The 27,027-nt window shown below is 40.0% G+C and overlaps 1 protein-coding gene across 1 annotated transcript in view; it reads right to left on the reverse strand.

The window, feature by feature from the left end:
* Positions 1 to 2,694: 2,694 nt before the first annotated feature.
* The window catches only part of LOC133426993 (transmembrane protein 65-like), a 35,629-nt gene continuing 11,296 nt past the window's right edge, over positions 2,695 to 27,027 (reverse strand). The window contains exons 3-8 of the mRNA XM_061716427.1: positions 17,382 to 17,426; positions 14,571 to 14,638; positions 13,910 to 13,964; positions 10,534 to 10,576; positions 5,327 to 5,432; positions 2,695 to 4,870 (exon numbers count right to left, since the gene is read on the reverse strand). Coding sequence (XP_061572411.1) covers positions 4,724 to 4,870; positions 5,327 to 5,432; positions 10,534 to 10,576; positions 13,910 to 13,964; positions 14,571 to 14,638; positions 17,382 to 17,426 — 464 coding nt within the window. The 3' untranslated portion in view covers positions 2,695 to 4,723. The remainder of the gene's footprint in view (positions 4,871 to 5,326; positions 5,433 to 10,533; positions 10,577 to 13,909; positions 13,965 to 14,570; positions 14,639 to 17,381; positions 17,427 to 27,027) is intronic.

Here is a 27,027-nt window from a genome sequence, read left to right on the forward strand (position 1 = left end):
CTGTCAGTTGCTGAGTGTTTGATGGTCTTTTTCAGTCAAAGGGACTTGGCTAGTAAAATTACTGTATACCACATGAACATGGAGCTTTTAAGGACACACTCACCTGCATCTGTTCAGTCTGCAGCTTGCAGCATCTGAAGGGTTGAGAAAACATAAAGCTGTGGAGCATTAGTCGTTACATTTGTATTGCTGTCCTTTTCTTGCCCAAAAGTATTCATCAGGAGGTTTGTGTGCTAAGTGGTATGCAGAGATATGAGCACCTCTGGCCAAAATATTGTTTCAAACTTTTATGCTTCAAAATTGCTTGCAAGATTTTACATAGTAAATCAAAGCCTGTGAGTTGCAAAACCATTTAAATAAAATAGGTTTTCAAGCGTTTTAGCAGACTCTCCAGTAACACCTGCACAGTAATACCTTTAGGGCCCGATTTACTAAGATCCTAAATAAAGAGTACTAAATTGCGTGTGCACTGAAAAAGTTTGCGCGTGCTGTTGTGTGTTTTGCGGGTGATCAACTAAGATTGCGTGCGCAATTGATAACAGGTGCAAACAGCAGTATTTAAATGAGGTGTTGCGCGTCTTACGGTTTGCGGCGCAAACTTTGCGCCATGGAGAGTTGGATGGAAAGCAGGATATAGTCGCAAGCGCAAAATGAAATTTGACGAGTTGGAGTTAGAGATATTAGTGGAAGAGGCAAATTGTTGTGCCGTATTCAGCACCCCTGCCGTGAAAAGCACCCCCTCGTATATTCAATGATAAGTAGACCAAGAAAAAAAACAACACACTGACACTTCAATATATTTATATATACACACTCACACAAACACATACTTAGGAGTTTATATTATATATATTTACAAATATTATGGAAGACAACACAGTAAGCAGGCTATTAATTAATGACATCAATAACCATTTACCCGATTTTTGTTATCTGTGACTGTGATTGTGGGAAAGTATGACTATTGTGGAATCCATGAGCGCATTTAAACATGAATCATTAACACAAAACTGGACGCTAAACAGAACGTGACACGGAATGAGAAAATCATTTTTGTCAGACGAGGGGGTGCTTTTCACGGCAGGGGTGCTGAATACGGCACAACACCGGGGTATGACAGAACAAGGTAAGCGCACAATAAGAAACACTTTTTTCTCCATGAAAAAACGTGATTTATTTATTATCACAAATAAAAAAAATGAATGTGCCTCCTGTGGCAACCTTTTGCTGAATAATACTCGATTTAACATTCAAATAAAATATTTCTCCTTTTGCATGTGGAGATTAGCACCTTCCTTTCGAACGTATTAAATACAGACGCAATCACAATCCCCGCAAAAACTTTCAGGCTTGGTAAATCTCATTGCGGGTGGTAAATGGAGATATTTGCATTTTGCCCTCCCAGTTTTTAGCGATTTCTGGCGGGTACGCCCCATATTGATTATTCATCAGGGCAAAAGTACTAAATGAATAGCGTGTGCTATTTTGCTCATTTGAGAGGCGCAGTCCTCTTTGCACGCTGTTAGTAGATCAGCTGGCACTTTGGTTTGCGGGTGATGTCAAGTTTGCACACGTTTTTACACACGCAAACCTTTAGTAAATCTTAGTGTTTAAAATAAAATAGTATTTTTTTAGTGCATCCTCGCCATAGAAGTCTACATCAGAAGCCAGATGGATTTTAGAAAAGGGTGCTGTGCCTCATTAAAGTCAAAACCCAGCTTCGTGGCTTCAGCAAAGTATATTTGGTGAAGAAAGTTTCTGTAAAGAACCACTCTGCAACTGTTACTAATGGAGTTGGATCCATGTTTCAGCCAGTGAAGCAATAAACATGTAAATAGAAGGCCGGATTGATTGAATGAAATACCAGAGAAAACAAAAGGAAAGGAGATGGTTTAGAAATCCAGGATGCTGCAGATTCAACGGCTCATATTGGGATTATTCAGCCAGGAGTGAGCCAAAGCTCGGCAGTCACCATTCAAGGCTTCCTGTCCAGCTGCATGGCTGCGTGGGGGGGATGGGTGGGGGAGCTTTACTGAATACAGCAGCAGAGCACAACGCATAGTGAACACAGCTGGTAAGATCGTTGGTGCCCCACTCACTGCCCTGAAAGACATGTACACCACCCGCCTCCACCCGTGCAGTCACCCTGCACGCAGTCTGTTCACCCTCCTGCTGTCTGGAAGAAGGAGAGACTCTCAAAATCCTCAATCCATCAAACTCAATTTAAGTGGAAAATGTAAATAGATTCTCATTTCACACCATGAATTAAGTCAGAAAATAGCATCACCTGCACTGCCAGGTGTATAATATTGGTTAAGATGAAACACGGGAGGAAAGCAGGTTTTTAAGAATTTCATGTAGAAGAAAAGTGACCACCAGAAATCTCAGGCGTTCCTGGAGTCAAATTCCTGATGTAGTTGAAGATCTGTGTCTGAGTTTGAAGGATCACTGAGAAAACTGTGCCACCTTCAGGCCTCGACAGCAAGTGGGCGAACTGACGATCGTAGGCCAAAGAAGGCTCCAGGAAATCATAAATGCTCGTCTCACCTGCTTCTGCAGCAGGCAGCAACAATCAACATGGATAATAGAGTTAATGTGCTCTTTCAGTCATCTTTCATTTAAAATGTCGACCGTCAGCTTTGCAGCTGCAGCTGGAGTGTGAATAATCTAGCAGCAGTCCTTTTTCTTCTTTTAACTGTTTTATTAATTGCTTCCATTGCTGTAGACATCTATCATCACACCTTTTTGTTTATCAAGCAGCTATTCTTCATAATATTATTTTCATTATCATTTCCACTGTAGACACTATTCAGCTTTATGCTGTAGATGCCTGTTCATGTCCCAGCGGACGTCTTAAATCCTTCTTTGCGAGTCCTCTGCTCAGCTACAAAAAACAAACTTATTCTGAACTTTATCTGCCTGATGTCGGCCCTCTAAAATGGAAATGCATGACCCTTGTGCTTTATTACAGAACCAAAAAAGTATATCATAAAACTAATGTAACTATCTTTTGCACGTCAGTCTGGCTTAAGTTTTAATTTTCAATTTCTGCAGTTTCCTTATTTATTTACCTCCAAAGATTCATGTTGTCCTGTAAAACTTAGGGACATTCTCAGTTTTTTCAGTTTTTATTATCATTATTAGTCTTCATTTTTTATTATAGTTCATGCAATGTGGAAATCAAGCAAGCAGACCAGAAATTCAAATTACACAAATATGTTAATTTCATTGTACATTTTCTTCATTCTTCACTCTTGAGGATTTTTTTTACCCACACTGTAAATAGTTAAAATAATCATATACAAGCTAAGTCTCTTATGTAAGTGTGTCAAGTCTTAAGAACGTGTTCAGTGAGTAAAATAAAGGGCTCATAACGCAATCAGTTATGAGATGAGTTAGAGAAAGCTGTTGGGATATAGTGATGAAGGCGTACTTTATCCTCATGAATTGTCTGTAATCTTAAACATTTTCCTTTGTGTTAGAAAGAGTACACAATGAAAAAAAAAAGATTCAACTGCATAAGAAACATTCAATGTGGCTGCAGATTAGTTATCTGTGCCAAACAGGTGACACAAGAGGCCAAAAAGGATACAAATAAAATAGAATTAAAAAAAAGAAAAATATATAAATATTTCATAACAATAGATATATGAGGATCAAATCTAAAACTCTGAGGGTTTGAAAGTTGTAGAAGGAGAGAAATCAGGTGAACTAATCTTGAAGGTTCTGCCAAACTGAAACGAGACGGGGCCGTCAGTCTGTCCACCACTAGAGGGCAGCAGAGTCATGATAACGGAGCTACTGGACGGTTGCATTAAGGCTGATTTATGGTTCCGCGTTACACCAACGCAGGGCCTACGCCGTACCTTACGGCGTAGGCTCTGCGTCAATTTAACGCAGAACCATAATTCAGTCTTTAGGAACCACCCACTGGACTGTAGTGTTTGGCTCTTGGACCAGAGAGGTCAGGGATTACCTCGCCATGGCAGAAATGTTGTAGGTACGCTCCAGGAGGCTAAAATCACGGCTGAAGTTTTGTTTTTGTTTCCTATTTTCTTCATGAAGCTCTTCTCCTCTTCTGACTTCAGTTTAATTGATTTTTACATTTAGTTTACATGGCAGGCATTAGTGTATATCGCTGCTTTAACACATGAGAAATAAGAAAATGATACATTATCAGCTCTGCGATGACCTCCAGAGCCTTGGCTGCCATGGCATGCTTTCTACACTGAAAGACACTATTCGTAACGTTAAGAAGTGAATGGGAAACATAAAAAATAAAAAAAATAATCAAAGCATGACTTGAAAACTAAATAATTGCAAGTGCATTGCTCTTTGTTCTTCTGACATCCTGTGTTAGCTGTCAACATTTTAAGACAGAAAAAGATTTTTCTCTGAATAGGTTGCTATAGAGTTTTGTTTCACTGGACTGGTTCCAAAGGTTTGTATATACTTTAAAGAGAACTGAAACTTTCAGAGGCATCTAAGTATCTTACTGAACAGACTCAGGGTCAGAGGTCATCCTGCTGCGGTTCAAGAGACGACCAGTTTCCTGTGCTTAAGTTCAGAGTAAATCAAATCCTCCCCAGAATACCTCGGACAGATTTATTTAGGGTTATGTGCCCGTTTTCACTGCAGTCGTCGAGGAAAGTCCAACCAGTCTCAGAATATGCCAATTTACTGATTCCAAACTGCAGTGTTTGTCTGGAGCGGGTCGCCGTGCTCAGTGTTTGTTGCTCTCTGTGGGAGCAGGCGGCGACTGCGTTTCGTCCTTCGTCTTCGTCTGGCCCTCTTTCTTCTCATCATCTTTGAAGAAGAAAAGGGGAAACATACCGAGGATGCAGCCGATTCCCACGCCGATGGCTTTGCCCTGCACACGGAGGGACAGTAGAAAGATGAAAATAATGAGCTGAAAATGAAAAAATGCCCTGTCTACTGCAATAAATAAACATAATTTGTCAATTTTAGGAACAAGCAAATTCTTGAAAAAATAAAATTAGACACTGACTTCACCTTCTACTTTGACATTTCCTAACTTAGACAAGATGAGTCAGCCAGGTGCCGTCGGGTGCTGCTACAATGACTGAAGATAATTGCAATTTACACTTGAGCGGTCGCAGGATATTAAAAATAATTCAGGTCTAATTTCCTCTCAGCTTGAACTCAGTGATCCAAAGGGCACATCGAAAAGATTTGTGTTTTTGTTGTCCCTGTGATGACCCCGTGGTCCCAGCATCATTACATGGTAAAAAATAAAATAAAAAATACATATAAACATTTTGGGGTCTCCCTGCAGATTAGAAAGGAGACACTTTGTCGTACGAACCGAGTGACAGCTGACTCTGGTCTGCCACATATCCGCCTGTTTTGGGCTCAGGTCAGGAATCCGCATCCCCAAACGAGACGCCAAAGCCTCCACGTAACCTGCGAGCCTTAAAAGAGGGAGGCAGATGGATGTCAGACATGGGGAAAAGAAGAGAAAAAAAAGAAGCAAATATCAGACACCTCCATAGTAAATCACTTTTATTGAGTTAAAGTTGCAAACAGGTGATACATTCTGTCTTTGCTTTCACACTTGGACAGTTATTCACTTCTTTCATTCCAACTTTCATGAGATCTGTTCATTCTAACCACATGAAGTGTGAGGGGTTTTATAGGAGAGGAGGTGAACATCGTGGAAGAAAACGTGTCACACAAGCTCACATCACACAACACTCATTTAGTCGAGGCATCAGGCTGATTCTGTAATTTGTTTATAGATTAAAATGACATCGGATTCTTCGAGTTTGCTTTGTTGCTGTGTGCATAATCGTCCCCTGCTGATTTTTTCTGCACGGCATGTTACAGTCCATTAAACCGCACATGGAATTGCATGTTTGCACCCACTGTGCGACAAACGCAATCGTCCAAAGTTGTTGATAAAGGCGACAAAAGAAATCGCTGGATTAATGTTCCACTCGGCTCTTTGCTGCTGCCATCTGTCATAAACCAGACAGGAAGTGCTGAAATAATGGGGAGAGTGAGAGAAGAAACCTCCAGAGGATATAAGACACCATCATTTCCCACTTTGTTCATGACTTCACACGGAGGACAGAGAATCTAGTCAGTCATCCAAAACATTTTACACTTGTTTCAGTTGTTAAGCTGCATCTGATATGAAGCCCCTGAAGTACTGTTCATAGATGTATTAATTACTTTTATGTCCTTACAGATATAGAACATGGTGGTACAGTGATGTGAAAAAGAAAGAGTAAAGTATTATGTGTGAGGAATTAAGAAATAAAAAAATCTCCTGTCTTTATCAGGTCCCATGCAGCCACCTGTGCTTCTGGCTCAGATCCCTCCTGATCCCCGCCTCACTCGCTCCGTCTTTTGTAAATAAATACCACAGGGATGGGCGCTCTCTGGGTGGGAGGACTGAAAACATGTTTCTTATATGCCATAATGCCATGTTTTTCCTCTGCAGCAGTTTTGACTGCTGCTTATGGGACTGCACTGATATTGTGCTTGCATTTCTTTTTGTTACAAATACTTCAGATAAGCTCCACGGTGCCATATTTTACGCAACCTTCACTCAGTATCCCTTCTTGATTAACGTTGAATGATTAAAAATTAAAAACGGAAATATCTCTTCTACAGAAATACTCAGACGGTGTCTCTGTGAGCTTTAATCCTGCTTGAAATGTGTCTGGAGCTTCCATGAGTGCAGGTGTCCCGGCAGCAATGTGAAGATGTTAGAGAGAAGCAGCTCTGGGTAAAACTCTCTGATCTAATATCTCATGGTAGCATAAGCTGCATCAATATCCACAGCAACATTATAAACTCTAACTTGTGTCGTGACCCAGTCTCAAGTGTATGAATGTAGAGCAGGACACACCGCTGAGAGCTAGAAAAGGCATCTGAATGAATATGAGAGTCAGGTTTGGTTCAGGCTCCGGCACTAATGGCTCCTCACTTCACTGAACACACAAATGAGCTGCGGCTTGAGCTTTCCAGTTTGGGGGCATGATAGCAGCAGCCCGCCAGAGAAAGAAAAAGATGAGCCTCCGTCTGCTTGTGTGTGTGTGTGAGTGTGTGAGGTTTACACATATCTACACGTTATGCAGAAATTGTTGCTATAGAAACTTTAGGACTGATCCTTCCAGGACCTAAATGAATCAAAACTCATGAAAGTCAACTTGCTTCAGACTCATCATCTGCTCTAAACCAGGCCAGAGCTTTCAGATATATCTGTTCCTCCAGCTGCAAACAACACAGGCACCATCACTGATTCCATTTCATTCCAAATATTTCACACACCCTGCACCAGCAGAAGGCACTAACAAATCATCTTTTGCATCAGAAGATCAGACGTTGCCGTAATAATAATGCTGATGATAAAATGATGAAATCTAGTGAAGCTTGAGTCCCGAGTCACTTGAGAGAAGCAGATAGCAGCATGAAACAATAAACAAAATACACCAGCTAGTATTTGAAACTGATTTAAATGACAGTCCTTCAACTTGAAACTCAGATGGAGTCAAAATATAAGCAAGTGTCCATCAACAAATGCACCAAAGAGCAAATCACTTCCCTCTGCTCGATGACAGATGCTGGCCCATTAATCTTCCTCGAGCAAAAGAAAACAGCGTGACAATTTCCACAGGGAAATGAATAAACTGTTAAGCCATAATATTATATCAGCACCACAGATTAGCACATAATGAAAAGATAAGTCTTAAAAAATGTAAAGGTCAGCTACTAAATTATTCATTGCCACTGTCAGCCTCTTATGATGCTTTTATACACGAGTTGAGTCCAATTTATTCTGACAGGAATTGTTGTGTGGAAGAACTACAGACCCGAGTGTGACAGGGTGATGTATCTCAGTGAAGGAAGAGGCTGGGAATCGAATTTGAGACTCTACTTTTTATGCCCTAAAGCTCCACGTTTTTCTTCTTCTTGTTTTTCTCTGACTTGGATGAAGGCAATAAAACCATACTGATACTGGCGCCTGATGTGCCGCTTCGTGTCCATGAGAGACGTGAACAGCACCTGAGGCTGAACGGGACTGAAGTACCGGCGAGAGCAAGCCGATGGTTCAGAATGACCTTTAGTTGCAGAAATAAATGAAGGACTAAAATGTCAAACACGTAAACCGTGTTCAGAGCAAAGTCAGACACAGCGCAACGCAGAGTAAAAACACAAAGAAACAGAACTCAGTTATAGCCTGAGGGAGACAGACTGGAGGACAGAAACTCTCCCCCAGAACATAAAGAAAAACATAAATTATCACTCTTCAATTACACCTCAGGTTAAGATTGAGCTTTGTGGATTTTCACTAAACAGATACAACTTGTTTAGTGAAAAATGTCACTCCTGTGTGCTATGACTGCTTGACTTGGTCAAAAAGTGCACGTATCTGATTTTTTCTCTCACTCTGTCATGATATTATCATCCTGCGCAATAAAAGTAAGTCTAACAAGCTGTAAACAAGTGCTTTCTCAGCTTTCGGTCTTAGTCCTTTGTAAACAGAGATAACTTTAAAGGAGTTACCTGGGAACTAATCCTCTCTGAGCTCCTGAGGGAGGGCGTACGATGGAGTCGTGAAGAAAGGCTATAAGCTAAGAATACTCTAAAAACATCAAATCAAATTATTTATCAGTTAAGGAAAATGAAATATGATGAAATATGTATGAGAAACCTAAATCAAATCAACAATTTTTGTGACTCATCAAGGTGCACTTGGGCACAGTCAGGGATTTTCCAGGATCACAATCAGGAGTCTGATTAACCAGTTATCCCAAAAAGGGCTAAAGACCACCAATTTCATGCCATTTCAGCCCTGTACGCTTAACGACAGTCGTTAACTGTATGAGGCTTAAATCTGGATGAGGAACGGCCTGCTACCAAGGTCAGGTTGTGGACAATTTCGCCTCACAGGTCATCCAGCCTGGAAAGACGGAGCGCAGCGACAAGACACGACGTAGTTATATCAGCAAGTTCTCTTTCAGGGAAAGATTTCAAAACAGATGGGGGTGTCAAGACGTGCTGTTCCTGCTTGATTGAGGAAACACAAGGGGAACATGTACCACTGAGGAACTGAGGAAGGCAGTGGAGCAGATGAAAAGACGCGGTATCCTTATGTCCCTCTGACGTAGAAACAAGGTCAAGCCAGGTAGGAGCTGGGTGCAGAAAAGGAACAGCAGGAGCCCTGGATTGATAAGTCAAAATCTGAAATACTTTGCCATAGAAGGAGGTAGTTTATCTGCTGGAGGGACTGGAGAACAGAATAATGACGAGGTTTCTGCAGACGACGGTGAAGCATAGTGGAATATGGCACTGAAATTACACGACTGGATCTGGGGATTTAGTCAGGATTTAGAAGTGCCTTCACTGCTGAGACACACAGACAGATGCATAAGTATCTGTCAACATAACTAGGGAGACATCTGATTGGCTCGAAATTTATTCTGAAGCACAACAACGAGGCATCAATATCATTAGAAAACCATCTTCAGAATCTACATAGAAGAACGAGGAGTTCTGAAAAGGATGACGAGAAACAGTTGATTAAGCATTTTGTATATCCAAAATGAGGGTGGTAAGGCCTTACATAAGTGTGAACCACTTACTATTTACCTCAGCAAGAAGTCCACTGAGGCTCCTTATCAGGTTTCAGCTGCCTTTGAGGCCATCGACTCACTGAGCCACTCAAGTACATCGCTTATAGAGCATATTTAAACCTTTCCATTTTTTAGATGCACTTTGGCTGCGATGCAAATATAACAGTGAAGGACACACGCAGGAGCTCCACTGAGACCGAGCAGCAGATGAACAGCCTTCACTCTCAACGGCACGAATCTATCAAAACCTCGAAGGAAAAAACAATCTGTCTGGTCCAATCAATTCTCACCTTGAAAAACTGACCACAAAAAGGCTCTTTTATGCTACGATGACTGAATGGCAGCAGAACCGTCTGTGTCACAACTGGACCAATCCATCACACTGACAAGTCTTTGCTGTCTGCGTGATATTTTTACAATTATCAATCTGTTTTATCACAGGAAGCTCAGAGCCGGTCCTTAATAGAGTACAAAAGATAGTGAGATTGCTTTTATTCAGTTTTTATATCCTGTTGAACTGGAGTTTTATTGTGTAGCGATAAAGAAGTTTAGTCTATGATATTTCTAAATCTGTTATCAGATCTGAGAACCAAAATAAGGTAATTCGCAAAATTAAACTTGAAAAAGAAGAAACTGTGCTTCCAGGATGAGTTGGACTTCTTAATGATCATATATAGATAATGTTGAATAAATGTTATAATATTTTACCATATTTTTCAGGTAATATATATGTTCACTTCAATATGCTTTACTCATGCACAGCTTGGCATTAAAGAAGTGGAGATGTGATGATGAAATGCCTCCATGTCAAAAAAACCTAATTTAAATGTGTCAATGTGTTTACATGCGAAAGAGCCATTTCCAATCTGCAGTAATTTGCACAGACTGGAAATTTGGAAAGAACTTGCGTGTATGTTGGGAACCTTACCCGAGTCCTGCCAGATCAGATACCAGGTTGCCAAGTGCAGCAGCTGCAGAGAGCAGAGAAACGTGATTATAAATCGTGTTTAAAGGACTTGAGGCTGATATCCAGGACTGGAAAAAAGTACTAGACACACATAAAAAAGAAAAAGAGAAGTGAGAGCATTTTCCATCGTCTAGAAGAAACAGGCAACACCACCCCGCAGATATCTGATGGAGGCTCAGAGTAAATCCACTGCTTTACCAAATCAGAGGTGTTTCAGCCCCCTGAGGAACCCCTTCACAAGGATCCCCAAGCGCAGCCCGCTGGGCCGAGATTCTGCCGTTAACCCAGGACGTAGTGGGATTTTACTACCCAACTAACGTCTTTTCAGAAAGACACATGAGCTGATCTGGAGAACGAGGAAGAATGATGAGTTCACCCTTCAGGCATCAAGGTTTTGGTGTCTGTGGTTGTAACCAGATTGTAATACTTAAAATATATCTAAATGTACAAAGGTATATCTATTAACATCTGGGTATTGATTTCTAAAGGATATTAATGCATGAATATACAGTAGAAAGTATGAAATTAATATACAGAGTATATGATTGATCTTGTACGTATTCGTAGTCGTACATGTTCATGTGTCATGACATTGGATGGAGATCTGCAGGGACGCAGATTAATTAAAAAACACAATTCAAACTGACGTCAAAAGCTGGAGATATATTAGCACTTTATCTTTATCCTTCCTCTTACACGTCCTTTCCTTTACATTCCTGTGGCACTTCATGTTTCACTACAGTTCTTCAGAGACCACTTGCAAAAATAAATAAATTAAAATAAAATAAAATAAGAATATATACGTCAAACTATAGCATGTACCAGTAGGTGCAATATTTAACCAATATTTAACAATAAACCCTGATATCAAAGACACAAAGAACAAATTAAGAGAAGCATTTCTTCTATAGCGTATGAACAATAATACTAGAACACTCTGGGCTCATTAAAGGCGGAGGTGGTGGAGTAGCCGACCTGGAGGACGTTCCATTAAAGGAAATACTTGTTCTGCTCCATGATTTAGTAAAATTGCCTCTTCAGTGGGGAAACTGAGCCTTGTATTCTCCTGATAGCTCGTGACCCCGAGATCAGAGCATTACTGGATCTGCCGCAGCAGCAGCAGCACTGAAATCCTCCGTGGAGGGCTTGAGCACAAAGCAGTGGAGCATTCATTGCCATGGCAACATCCTCATCAAACTCTGGTGTGGTGTCTCTGGTGCGCTACTGCAGTGACGAGGTTGGGAACAGTTGGAAAGGAATTCAAAGTGTGGACACATATCAGACCATGATCAAACTTCACCTGCAGAACCTACGTTAAACTTCGGAAAGAACTTCAAATAAGACTTAAGAGAGCTGCTCTGTCATTCGGGGAAGTGTTTGCTGTGGGCTTTGTGAGCTTCATGGCTGTTATCTCACAGAAAAGGGACTCTTATGCCTGCTGGAGTAAAAGAGAGATAATACGCTGCTGGTTTGTCAGTGTTTGGTTCAAACGAAGGACACAAATCTTCTATCAGTGGGGGTGGACTCAGAGCTTATCACAGCTCACACTGGTGAGAGGTGGATCTGGATAGGTTAACACAGTGAAAAAAATGTACCTTCTCCTACAAAATGTGTAAAAAAGCCTGATTATGTGGTAAATCGACTCGGGAGAGTACAAAACAAGGTCAAGCTGCACATTCAAGTGTCTTTCCCTGTCTCTGCACCCTGTGCATCAGATTTCCTGTTAACAGACTGACGAGAGGTTCAGTCACACTCAGGGACTCAGACAGAGTAATTCACATGCGGGTTACCATGGAAAAGATACGGCTACAACTGTTGTGGAGACTCAGCACCACCAGTGACATCAGTACACCGACACATGGTGGCAGATATAACGCTTTTGTTATCGCTCAAAGTTGTGTTTTTATGTAAACATGTGTAAACATGTCTGACCAGCTTTCAAAAACGTGATGCTGGAAACATGTACCTTACTCAGCTTGATTTAATCTGAGATGCAATCAAACTCTTAAACAAAGGAGACGTGTGAAACACAGCAGGTGCAATCAAATGGATCTCGTCCTTGATTGGGAAGTCTTAATGGAATGTGGAGGCTTTTTTTTTACTTTAAAAAAAAGTTTAATCTTGTTTAGGAGTTAACATATCGCTACCCCTGTTAGAACAATGTGATTAGGCCAAATCCATTTTCATCAAGCTCCCCTAAACACATTTGCCCCCTGTTATGTGATTAACCGTCCTCTACAGACCGGCCACTCGTGCTACATCACTCTGCTCTGGATTAAATAATAGCAGCCTCTTGATTTTCAGTGTGATCGGTCCTGGCTAGTTGTTTTTTTTTTTTAAGTATAACCATTTCTTTGAGGATGGGATAACAGCTAAGCTTATCCCTGTGCCACTGTCAAATGAAAATGATGTTTGGCATCCGTACAGGTTCACAGGAAATGGAGTATAAACAGAAAGCTCAGGCCTCTGCACCTCTTCTGGTGAAAGTCAGATCAGTTTACTCAGTCTGTTTGATGTTGAAAAGCTTAACCAAACCATCACCACCAGAATCAGAGGAAGAGAGTAAAAGATTGTAACGTCAGGCAGGATTTAAATATCCCTTTCCATAAATCCCCCTTTTTTCTCTTTACTTTCTTGATGCAATGAGAATAAAATGTTAGTTAAGCAGAGTGCAGCAATATTCTGCATTTCTTCATAATATTCCTCTAGGCTGCTTTTAAATAGCGTATTTAAAACAGTGATAGTTGTCATGGTCGAGCTTGCAGTACTAGTACCATCCGTGCTTCTCCTCTTCAAGTGCTTACATAAGCACAGCTCAAGAGATATCAAGTATTTCTACTTGATACACTATACAGGAACAAGTGATGTCAAAATGAAAACATGCTTCTATGAGCTAACTGGACATCACTGTGACATTGGTTGTTCTTTCTCACTTTTTTGGTTCATGGTAAGCGTGTCACCTCTGAGTCAGAAGTTGTTTTTTAGATGTGCTAACATTTGGCCTGACATCACTAATTAGCTTGTAAACATGGAGCAAGTCTTGCAGTCTTCAAAAGCTGTTTCTAAAGCTTAACTCAGTCTGAATTAAAACTGACAGACTGAAGGATTTTTCCACCACACTCATTTTATGCCTGTCCATTCATCAATTAATTTGACTGCCTATAATTATGGAAATATAACAGAAAAACAGGAAGCAATATAAATATGACAGAGATGCATTTGAATAGATGTGTTTATCCATATCTATGCAGAGATGACCAAAATTAAACCACTTAACAGTTTGAAGAAAATGACTTTCATCAAATGAAAAAGAAACAACAATGATGAAATGTCTCACCTGCCATTGTTGAAATGCCAAGAATCACACCGATAGATAACTCAATATGTGTGCCCTGAAAAAACATAAAACAGGTGCCCTAAGTTAGTTGGTAAGAAAAGAAAACTTGACAATGTGGATTGTCAATCCAATTTAGTTATTAAGTTATGGCAAATAATTAAGTTATTTCAATGTGGTGTTAAGAGAGAAGTGTGAAAAGTCTCTTGTAGGGGGCACACTTTTTTGTCTTATAAAAATGGGTTGTACGTTCAGAACAGTACAGGTATGATTTCAATGACGCCTTCCTCTGCCTGGGAAGCTTTTATCCTCAGCATGTGTGTATAAATGATACTTGTTCACTGTGTGGCCAGAGCTTTTCATGTGAACCAAGCACCTCAGTCACAACCCCAGGCTGCATACGAGCTTCAGTAATTGCTTTTTTAAGATTTAATGCAATCTGCCGGTTATTCGTTTATTTCTTTGAACACCTTGTGGCAGACAAATGACTGCAGCAGTTCAACTGCAAGAGAAAATACAAGTTTCAAACCAGAAAATGATTATATAGTTTTGTTTTCCCTCTGGGTTTTTCCAAAGCTTCATGAAGCATTTTGAGTGTGCACAGTATATTGTTTATGGTCAGGTGGAAATCAGGTCTGAGCGGCTGCACAACGCTGACACTCACAGCAACGATCATGATGCAGTTGTCCAGGAATCCAAATCCAACAAAAGGGATTGCATTGTGCAGCAGAACTGAAAATAGAGCAAACACATTCAATCATGAGCAAACAAAAGTAAAGTAAACCTAGAATATAGATTGCATTTCATTCTCAATAGGCATAAAAAACAGGGCTGGGCATGGCTTAATCCTCGACAATTCCACATTCTGATCTAAACTTTTAGTCCTAATCATAGTAAATAATACAGAAGTTCAGCGATCGCCACGGTGTGGCCCTGATATCCATCTAAAACAATTAACTGGCCTCCACCGGCAGGATGCGATGACATGCCATGTAGTCATAGCTGTAGAGGAACGTTTCTGGGGGGAAGTTACTGGATGTAACTCCACTTCTCTGAATGTTGTAGCTCTCAGCATAGAGATGATAAACAACCAACTACTGACAATAGAAATAAAATTAATATAAAAACATCACCTTCTGTGTAAAAATGATTTTTAAGCTTTTTAACAGTCACTGCTCATATTTGGAAATGCTAAAGTCAACTGGTTTAAGGTTTATTTATATTTCTTTATAATCGATTCTCCTAAATAGTCATATTAAATTACATCATCCATCAATACCTGCTAATTCCTATTTACCTGGCATCTATGAATATCTTTATTTTCTGAAGAAATGGCAAAATAAAGATGGATTTCATCATTTAGATAAATTTCCGCTTATTTTGGTTACTTATGCCTTGATGTTTCAAATAAAGAACTTACTCTACTCTTACTGTAGCAGAAAAAGATAATCTTTTCTTCCAGAGTTCATAAACAGCTTCAGTGAGTCTCTGAATGGAAATATGTGGTGACAATATGAAACGTAAAGACTTGCTGTGTTGAAGGAAACCATGAATCTGTTGGTTCAGTGACAGCAGCTGAATCAGTGTTTAGAGTTTCACTCAGCTCTGTTTTCTTAAATGACACGTCAAAACAAGAAATACAGCCCGTTCAGCACAACCCAGCAGAAGAAAAGGGGTTTTTCATGTGAGGTGTGTGTTTGTGTTACACACTGAGCATGAGGCAAATGCGTGTTGATGTGAAGAATCTCAGGATTTCATCAGCAAGAATAACCATAAATATGCCATGAGCTGAGTACAGCAGACAGAAGAATGTGAGCTCGTAGCTGAACAGGTGGATTTCACACTGTAATCTCAGTGGAAATAATCAGTGGTATAACATCTTACACCCCACGTACACCACAACTTCAAGGACATGTTCTGCACAGGCAGAAGATTCAGGGAAATGATTCAACATAATTTATTAGAAACTGCCTGAATAAGTCTTATTTACAAGCTAGAATCCCTGCCTTTTTATTGTACAAATCAGTTTACCAATTTCCATGTATCCATCCATGGAGACGCTCTTCCTCCGAGTTGAGCCAGAGCTCAAATGTGTCAGTTGACAGTGTTTCGAGTATGGATGACTTTAGTTGAAAAACGTGGATGCCTCTCACGCGTCTTTAATGTGGCATCACAAAAGACACTATTCGTATCCATTACCCCCCAGATTTGCGCAAAACCTAAATATCACAAAAGAAAACCTGTGATGGAACCGGCTCTAATTCGAAAAAACTGCCAAATATCACAGAGACTTTTTACGCTTTCACAAGGTGGTTTTTCAGATGTTTTCATAATCCAGTGAATCGCAAAAGTGTAATGGAAACCCCTTTTTGCAACAGCTTGATTTGGTAACGTTTCTTTTGAGTCGACATTAACAGCTGGGGGGATGTTGGAGTAACACAACCACTAAAGTGATATTGACTCTGCCCATGCTCAGTAAGTTTCATACTTTGAAATTGAATTTAAAAAAAGAAGGATAAGAGGCGGGACCATGTCACTACAGCTGAAATTACTCAAAGAAATAATTCTGAGCTGTCAAACGTACTTTTTGGAAATTTTTCCTGTTGTTTTTTTGAAACTGGATTGAAACATTCATTTAATCTCCACCTTACTGCAACAAAGTCAGATTTATCCATTTCTTGGGCCATGTGCTGTCCACGCTCCTACCTCTTCGGGGTGGAACGAATTGTCATTAAACGTTTGCCTACCACGCAGCGATCTGTAGCCTACTGTCACTATCTGCTCTCTATTTGGGGATAATTCCTCTTAACAGCCAAGACTCACTGCTGAACATCAACTTGCTGCAATCTGTCTGTTAATGTCATTGGTGAACACTTCTTTTCACAAGAGACCTTTTGCAGAGCAGCTACTTAATGTGAAATGTTAAAGGTGACATTAACAAAATTATATTTCCTTCAAACCATCTGGGTGCTTCTCACATACTGCAGACTGCGCAGCTGCTTCCTTGCAGCGTATGATGTATTACTTCTGGCAAAGTCAGAACACATTAGGATTATGATACGATGTTGCAAAAACAGCCAAACAACAAATAAAACCAGAAGAAACCATAAAACCATACATCATAGCGCCGATTTAAACCCTGACTATTGATGTATGCTCTTGGTTATTTATTTATTGTTCCTAATTGTGGTAATCTTGTGCTCATTTATTAATTGGGTGAAAGCAGTAAAAAACTTCCGAATACTTTCATCATGTTGAGCCATGTTGTGCTTTTGTTTCTTATTAACTCCTCCTGGTTGTTGACCCTTGCAAGGCGCTCTGGTGCGGGTCGTTTGTACCGAGCCACAGCGAAGGCCCTTAGCTCCTCAGAGGGCTTTCCTAACCCATAGTACCTTGCAAGGGTTAAATGAGCACCGCACTGCCATTTTTTAAGAAACATATAACCAGGAATAAAAACAAAAAATAGACTTCTTACCATATCTTAACTGGGCTTTAGTAGGTGGAGCGATTTCCATCTGCCCTGAAAAGAAGAAGGAGAAGGGGATTAATAAAGTTTCAGTCTTCTTTATCCTGAACTTCTATGGAGGAGAAAAGTCAGCAAAAATGCAAGATATTTCTTAAATGGCACAGCTCTGTTTGGACACAAAGAAGGCAAAGGGCAGAAGGGAAGAAAGGAGAAAGGAGAAAGGAGGGAGGAGGAGGAGGAAACAGCCTCTTCTTAATTGCCACTTCCCTTGAGAGAGACATGAATAAGGACAAAGCAACGTCAGAAAACAACTCTGCTTTCTAAATGGTTTTAGAGGATGTCTGGATTTGAGACGTGTGGTGCCAAACAGGGGTAAAGAAAGAGAGCAGAGGCTGTGAAAGACTTGAATTCCTCCTGTCATATCAGTCAACTTAAAGTGGCATAACTGGTGTAATTTAGAAGAAAAAGGCAATTATGCTGAGATATAATTGCTTTTTTTTTTTTTTTAAAGCATTGTGACACTTAAGTTGAAACGAATATTAAGGGGATGTAACCTCTATCTGGAACCAGACACTGCAGAATAATTTTAATGAACATATAATAAAGTGTCAGACCAAATATGCCAGATTTAACTCAGTCACCAAACAGCGAGGGAACACGAGGACCTGCTCTGAAATAAAGAATAATTACTCTGGTTTTAAGGCTGTAGACTGGATCATTTCCTTTGCAGGTTGTGTTAAACCAGACTGACTCCCATGAGTTTAGTGGATATGTAGGTCCACAAACTAAAGTCTGTTTCATCACTTCTAAGTGTTATTGCATGAGCACAGGGTAAAATCAGGTTGGAAGGCACTGCATTTAATGGTGGTGAAGGTACCTGGACTCCCAGCAGAGTCAGCTTCAAGTGCTACTAAACCCAAAACACCAATGTGCATCCACACAGGCAATTACACTCAACACATCCCCAGTCTCCAATGGCCTTGATACAAGTTAGAATAAATGCAGATACAAGCAAAATTGTTAAAATCAAGTATTCACCAGGAAGCGATCAGCTACAAACAGGCTACCAACTGTAGCAAAAACCACCGTCCCAGAAAGGAGGTGGCCACGGTGGGCCAGATTTGCCAGGCGAATAAAGATTTAATAAATGGTGCTGATGGGAGTGTCGTGTTCTGCAGGTGAAATTCCAAAAGTGGTGGACAAACATAGCAACCAGCTAATTTCATTGATTACCAAAGTCCTCAACTTGCAGCAGCAACTAGCACTGAGGTGAAATCAAGAGATGTTTAGACAATCAAGAGCCTGTAATTCACCAGTGGCAAAGATGCACCTCATTTCTTGCATGAATCTATGTACCTTGTCATAATAATTACATTTCCAGTCACTTTAGAAACAATGTACAGACTCTTTTAAGTCTAAGGTATTATATATCTTGACAAAATAAATAAACATAATTGTTAAATAAACAAAGGCATGACCCTCATGACACCTCAACCTTGTATCTGAATAGTTATTTTACTTTTTAAGTACAATATGATTCTTCAGATGGTTAAAGAAATTCATGTCAGGGAACAGTTTGTTTTTTTCCCCTCTTCCTGTTTTGGAGGAGCGGTGTGGGTAGAAATGGGTAATGGTTGGGATTGTTATCGCTTTTTTTTGTTCTGTATATTTAAAAGTAATAAATAAAATATTGACTGAGAAAATAAATACACAAAGGCATAGTGTAGTCCATTTGAAACTGTATTAACCTAATTCAAGTAGTAAAACATTTTAGTTGAGAGTGTACCATCGTTTCCCTCTCCAGACTCGTGTCCACCCCTGTAATATATTCCAACAATTTCTAATTTACAAAAACAAAACCAAGTTTAAGATGTGAAGAGAAACTTGGCACTGGATCCATTACTCCCTCTCTGATAATAATTTACCAGAGTGCCTCTTTAATAAAAACCGACAATCACCTTTGAGTGACTAGTTTGTGCCGGGTGCAACACCACCATCAAACTACACCTAATTGTTACCAAGAGCTTCAGCTTAAGGTCTTGTGACATTAATCCTTGAAGGGATTCCACCTACCCTAAGAAACATCTGCCGTCTTTCCTCCATCGTGTCTTTTTCCACCTCCTCTCCCTCCTCCTGACTCGGTGTCAGATTACTGGTCTCATACTAAAGTCTTGAGTTCAACCACAGTCTCATCTCTTATCGCTCATATAACGGTGGACGGCCGTCAATCTGAGCGACAGGCTTTTTACTGATATTGTAAAATGCTGCAGCATATTAAATATCAACACCATGAAGGAGACTAGATACAGGTCTTTGCCTGCGGCTCCTTCGGCATAATTGCGTATTGTTAGTTTCAATTTCCCTCTTGAGCATCATTACAGCTAATAACTCATGGCACAGTTGTGGAAAATCCTCACAGCATCAATTATCCCAAAACAAGACAGAAACCAACTGGCAGTCATGAAGATTGTTTTGTCCCAGACACCCTTTCCAACAAATTATTGCTCATTCAAGCGTTGGTTAAAGATTTAATTAAAGATTAAATCTGTAAATCCACCTATACTCATCAGAGAGAAGATGTCAAAGTAGCTGGTATATTAATAGCATAACCATTTGCTCTGAAGCCTTCCTGCCTCTTGCCCATTACTTCACTACTACTACCGTCACATTTTTCAGTTCATTCTGTCCGTCTGTGGATTTTTCTTTCATTATTTGGTCTCAGCCTGCTAAAAAATAAAATAAAAAATAATAATAATATTAATAATAATACTACTACTACTACTACTACTAATAATAATAATAATACATGTTATTTAAAGGCGCCTTTCAGGATACTCAAAGTTGCTGTACAAAGGACAATAAAAACATGGCAATCAATTAAAAACATAGCAAAGTACAATACATAAAACAACAGTAAAGTGCAATAATGAGGTCAAAGGTAAATGTGTGCAAACAGCTGGTACTATGCTCATATTGTTGAACGTTGCTAAAATGCAGTTCTTGATCAGCCAATAACTGTTGACGGGAACAGAGCAGTACATCAAATGCATCATCCATCCATTGTTCAGTCAGAGATGGGCTGCATTTTTTTTCATCACTTGAAAATAATGAGGCCAAATAACAGTGCGAGAAATAACAGAGGTGAGTCACTGTGCCGTCAAAACTCAATAGTTAAATACAGAGTCCGTTCAAGATTTTACTCTGCCAGTCTGCTGAACTTCATCCAGCCATTTATTAAAACGAAGACAGGTGACACGGTTTGTATTGCCCCCAGAAGTCCTGTGGTCGTTACATTATTGATTGCATGGAGTCTGGTATCCCTCAAGAGCTGCCGTCTTCAGAGACTTTCAGGAGTGCTGAAAACATTTAATAGGCTGGGCTGAGCCACTAACCAGGAGCATGATTAAACACCAAAGCAGCCAAGTTTCAATCTTCTCAGTCTTTTTCGTATTATCACTCTCCTGCACCTGCTGGAGCTCGTGTTTACAGAAAAAAACAAACACTCTGTGACACTGGTTTTGACACATATTTTATTGGATATTTTAATGGAAATTTCCCCGACTATATGTCTGCAAATTTATCAAATTCTCAAATATTTCACATCACAATATAACCTTTTACGTGCAATTTTTGCTAAAAGTAAAACTCAAATGGAATTTTGACTAAAAAGCTGAATCTGTGAACGTTTGTACAGTTTGTACATTCAAAGTCATTTTCAACAGTCCATTTGTGTTTCTGTACTGGTGCTGCATGAAACTGAAGTGTGGACGGATATGTGTGATGGAAACCAAAGACCACAGCAAAAACTAGGGACCTAGGGATAACATTAAAAATACAAGTCTGTCAGCTCTTTTTGTCTTTCTATCACCTCAATAAAAATGAAAAGTATGGAAGGGGAGAATTTCTGCATATTCAGGTATAAGCGTGAAGATGGAGAAATAGGAAGAGCTCCTGCAGGGGCCATTTCATTATCAAACAAAGCACTATAATACAGTTTATTTTTGTATGTGTGTCTGTGTGTGTGTGTGTGTGTGTGTGTGTGTGTGTGTGTGTGTGTGTGTGTGTGTGTGTGTGTGTGTGTGTGTGTGTGTGTGTGTGTGTGTGTGTGTGTGTGTGTGTGTGTGTGCATGTGTGAGAATCTTGCCTTAATATGGAAATTGTGATCGAAAGAAAAGAAATCCTGTTTTCCTTCAGGGGTATTGACATTCTACTTAAAAGGATTTTTATTATCTGAGGCACCGCTGTGTTTATTTGTGTCATGTGAGATTATAAACGTATTGCATGAATGATTGTCGCCTAGAGATTCACTTCTGTGAGATTGTGTTTGTTGGACACAAGACAAACAACAGAAAGTCAAAACCACTCATCACTTTTTTACCAATTACATTCTGGTCAAAGTTGCGTATACACGTAGCAGGAGCAACATGGTAATGTGGAATGTATTTTTTTCTGACCATAGACTCAAATATTGTTGGACAGATGATCCACAACGTTTTGCCATGGGTTTTCTGAAGAGCAGTTTTCATGTCTCTTTTTTATTCATAATGTGGGGCGTCATGTTGGAAATGGGCAAGCAGGCACGTGATGCTGACTCGAACGTCACAACATTATGTCAGTCAGTGTTAGCCATGGTTGCCAGGTCCATCAGCCCCTCCATGATGGAGGAGCTGCTGGAGAATATTAACATGTTACAGAATATTCTCTTTCACGTATTGTTTTGGTGATGAAATCATAGATTTGTTAAGGTGATGCCGGGTCTCCGGTGTCAGTAATGGTTTGATGAGGACCCAAACGCAGGAGAGCGGGAGGCAGGAGTTCACAAAAAGCAGGATTTATTCAACAAAAACAAAACCATAAGCGCTGCTGAACAGGATTAAAAAAAACAGAACTTAAAACAAGAATCCCAACTATGAAAAACCTGATGGGGAAAACACGGAGGGAGTAAACAGTATGGACCAGCGAGGAGCAGACAAGACTAGGACCCCGTCCACACGCAGCCGGGTATTTTTAAAACCGAATATTTCCCCCCTCCGTTTATAAAATAATTTGTATCCACATTACATCGTTTTAAAAAAAAAAACCCTTCCACACATAACCGAAGATCTGTGTTTTCGACCACATTCATAAGCATTCTATACTGTAGATCATCTGCGGCTCCCGGGGAAGCTGCGTCTCCCTCTCGGTCACCACGGAGCTGCCGCGTTATCGACGCATCCCTTCGCCGTAGCCTACGGCGTAGGGTGCGCGTCGCTGCGTACCCTACGGCGTAGGCTCTGTGTCGGTGTAACGCAGTAAGCGGTGGTCAAGAACAGAGAACATTTATTTAATAAATAGCTTGGAGAACAGATGCTGGATCATCTGTAGTTCTGTAGGAAACAAAGGTCGCACGTCAGAGCAGATTTGTTGTTGTTTTGGCGCATAATGTGACGTTCGAAAACGCAAAACTGCGGTTGTCTCTGTCTACACGCATCTACATAAACGGAGTTTTCAAAAATCTTCACTTTGCCCGGAGTTTTTTTAAACATTCCTTTATTTGCATTTTCATGTGGATGACAGGTCCAAACGTAGGAAAATATCTTCGGTTTAGCAGATACCCGGCTACGTGTGGACGGGGTCTAGAAATACATAAAGGATAACGAGACACAGGTGCACACAATCAGGGCAGATGGGAAACAGGAGGGTCAAGACAGAACTGAAACTCAGGGACATGGGTTTACAAAGGGAGTACCAATGAGCACAAACTGAGTACCAACCATCAAACCATCAAATCAACCATCAAACTTCTGAGTTGCCAGTCATGAGGAACTTCGATTCGTTGCAGTTCCTTGATTGGCCGATAGAAGCTGCAAAAGGTTCAAAGATTCAAGGTTCACTTTATTGTCATTCCAAAAGTCCAAGTACAAGTGGAACGCAATTTCGTTTCCACTGGCTCAAAGCAAGCAATAAAAGCAATTAAAACACTAAAAACTCACTAAACACTGAAAGATAAGGAGCAAATCAAAAAGCGAATCAATTTCCACTCACTCCCATGTTAAAATGTCTCAATGGTTTGATTTCACACCCATGACATCAATGAAGGGGCTGAATGTTTTGTACCATGCCAGGACAATTTATAAAAAGCATTAAATTAAGTTTGTAATACGACTGATTGACAGTTGTCAGTTGATTGACAGCCTTATTGGATGTGAAATCTAATGGAGCAAACCGTTTTTTGAATCAGTATTTAAATAAGTTTATTTCTAATGCAAAGTTTCACATTTTAATATGGAATTCAATAGAGGTGAATTTATATAAAGAAAAAACATTTTATAAATTCACCTGATATGGTACAAAATGATAATATACAGTAGCAACACTAGAAGTGGATTCAAAATATAATTACATGGTATGAAAGAATCAATTCTTGTCTTTGGAAAACTTTGATTAAATATATTGATCCGCTTCAGTTATTGATGACTGTATATTATTAAAGGGAACCCTGCATATTAAGACATGTAGTCCCTAATTAGCCACAATTGTTCTCTTATACTAAAATATGTTGTTAGAAACACATAAAATAATCTAATTGCTTTAAAAATCTACAATGTTTATTACATATTTTGACCTGCGGGAGGCGCCATGTTTTACCTGCGCAATGTATTCTGGGGGCGATGACGTACGACGGTGGCTCTGGGAAGATAAGCCCCATTAGTTTAACTGGGACAGGTATCTAAAACATAGTTGAGCAGCTCTCTCCCGGCCGTGGAGGCTGACGAGGGAGCCCATAAGACGTCTCGGTTCAGGCAAACTGGATCAAAGTTCTGTGATGCACGGGAGATCTGCAAAAATGATCAATGTTGTGCGCATCTTACCAGTGCATTAGGCTCCTGCGTAGACGGCGTAGCCTACGGCGTAGACGGCGTAGACGGCGTAGCCGGGGCTCTACAGCCCGCAGCGCTCCGCCACCCGCTCTCCGCTCTCGCTGCCGCCGCCGGGATGGAGACGCCGGTGGGCAATATGCACGTTTGAGTGGGCATAGCCCCCCCTCTCCCCCCTAAAACCGGCCTCGGTGCTGGGTGATGACAGACCCGACGCTGAGGGGACTGGCCCGGGACTTTGACGAAACGGGAGGCGCAGACTTCGCTTCAAATAGGCAAGAACATCTTTATTTAATTTAATGACGCCAGATCTGGCTGGGGTTTTTATTGTAGCATCGGTTATCTGCTAGTTGAAATGTGTGGTCTGTTAGTCTATCTGAGTTTTATGGTGTTTTTATAGTTCATGCTGTATGGGGCTGCACTTTTTTTTAATTTTATTTTACTTTTTTGTAGGTGCGCCGTCACCTTAATGTTCAGCTGTGTTTTCATCTGTGTTTCTGGTGCGCCGTCACCTGTTTAGCTGTGTTTTCATCTGTTTCTGGGTGTCAGAACAGTGGACGGGGGTTAGCAGGAGCCACCGTGTGACGTACTACCCAGAACGTAAAAAACAATGGCGACCTACATGTTAAATTATATTTTCAAATTTTATAAAAACGAAGACATCAACAAGGTTTTTTATATCACATTGTTATAATTGATACCAACATTTATCTTTTAAGACCTACATGTCTTAATATGCAGGGTTCCTTTTAAAACCACACAGCTGGATGTGCTTCAGAAATGGTTCAGCAACACCGAAGAGAAGCTACAGTTCACTCCCGCCAGAGTTATTGATCACAACCTAGTTTTAAAATCAGAGAGTCTACTGTTATAAAACTGTCTATAATAATAAAAAGAAGTTATAAATTGCAGCAAATTACTATACAACTACTGTTACTATTATGAATTTTTAAAAAGTAGATAATGATAGATAATAAAAACCATGACGCAAAACATTGTTTTAAATATGTGGAGCTTTTTGTATTAAAAATAAGGATAATAAAAAGTAAAATAAAATAAAAATTGTTTCTGAAAAACCTAAACCAGCGAAATTGGTATCGGCAGGTCACACTCAATAAAATATATCTTTCTGTTTGTAAACATTTCATACCCAACACAGAGCCAGACCTAAGGGCTTGTGATTCGCACACGAAAGGTCAAATGTATTTTTTCCTCTGTGAATTCACCAAGTTCTGTGCTGCAGGAAGAAAAATAACGAGAGCAGTTTTGTTCACTCACTTTGACAGCTGTGGAGCCCCTTAAACAGGTACAAAATACACAAGATGATGCGGCTCTCCCTGATGAATGTTGTATCACAACAGATGGAGGACAAGGAGAGATGGAAGTAGTCGTGTTACATGCTGGAATTGTGTAGCAGCTGTTGTTGTCACCTTGACAGTCTGTTTGTGTGTGAGAGACATAAAGAATGACACAAAGATATGCCAGTATGACAAACACCAACAGTCTTAGAAGGTAGAAAATATAAATTACTGTTATTTCTGCTGCTAAAAATGACTCTAACGTCCTGATATCGTACATTGTAGCTCTGTTTGCAAAAACGTTGAGATATATTCTTATTATGACAGGTCAAAATAGAGTCATCCATCTCCTTGTGGACTGGTTGTGCTCTGTTAGTCTGTGTCATTATGATTGTGGCTGCAGCTCCTACTCCTTTTTCATCCCGCGAACCGAGGCCATTTGTTTACAAAACATTCAGACTATGACTAAAACTAAAACGAAGCATCGAGCTTCATCTTTGTTGTAATATTTTTGTTTAAAATAGATAGTTAAGCATTTTGGGAACAGGTTCAAGAACACCAGCATCAAATTATTATGAGGCTGTTATTTATTCTAATGGAAAATCTTCATGATTAAATAGCTAGTTTTTGAGTCTTACTCTGTCCTGGTGATAACGATGAAGAGATTGACCGCATGTCTGAATCCCAAAAGTTCTTCAAAAATATCCTTTCGTATCATAGAAGCACTAAGGAACATTGTGGAGGTCAATTCTGCCATGACGTCCACTGAAGCTTTGTGAGTTAGTTTCATCGTTGTTGAAGGATAACATTGTGCTGTAAAGCAATACACAGTTGTTGGAAGACACAACCGGGAAGGGAGTCTACAGTTACTTTGGGTGGTTTTTCCCAAAAGAAAGGATGGGATAGCAGGAAAGCTAAACAATGATTCCTAAAAAACTTAAAGACTAATTCCTAAAATTCCTGAAGATTAACCTGAACTGGTATTACAGGATGTGCCGGACACCTTCACGCATAAGCACCATACTGTCTGTGGTTCTTCTGGCAACGCCGCTGATATGTACACCCCCATGTGTTCAGAAGTGGTATTACTACATATAGTGGCTTTAAATGTTCTTAAGGTATTTCAAACTACTTTAAATACAGGATAAATGTGGATACCAAAGTTTTGCATGAAATATGTGTATCTACAGCTCACATTGAGAAAACAGCAGAGACTGAGGCACATCTGCTGCAGCTCTCAGAAAGCCACTGAATCTCTGAATCATTGTCTGCATGGCATGCTTCAGCTTCAGATTAAGTTAGGGGCTATCTCCAGAACAAACTGGAGCATTAACAAATAAATGAAAAACAAATTTGTTTTATTAGTAGAAAATGAAACCATAATGAGCCTTCAAATTGAGATATTTTGAAGTTATCCATGAATGAGCTGCGAGTAATAATACCAAAAAGCAGCCAGTGAAGTTATGTTTCCCTCAAGGTGTGTATTTTGTTATTTTCTCA

This window comes from Cololabis saira, chromosome 3 (genome assembly GCF_033807715.1).
Source record: "Cololabis saira isolate AMF1-May2022 chromosome 3, fColSai1.1, whole genome shotgun sequence".
Lineage (NCBI taxonomy): Eukaryota > Metazoa > Chordata > Actinopteri > Beloniformes > Belonidae > Cololabis > Cololabis saira.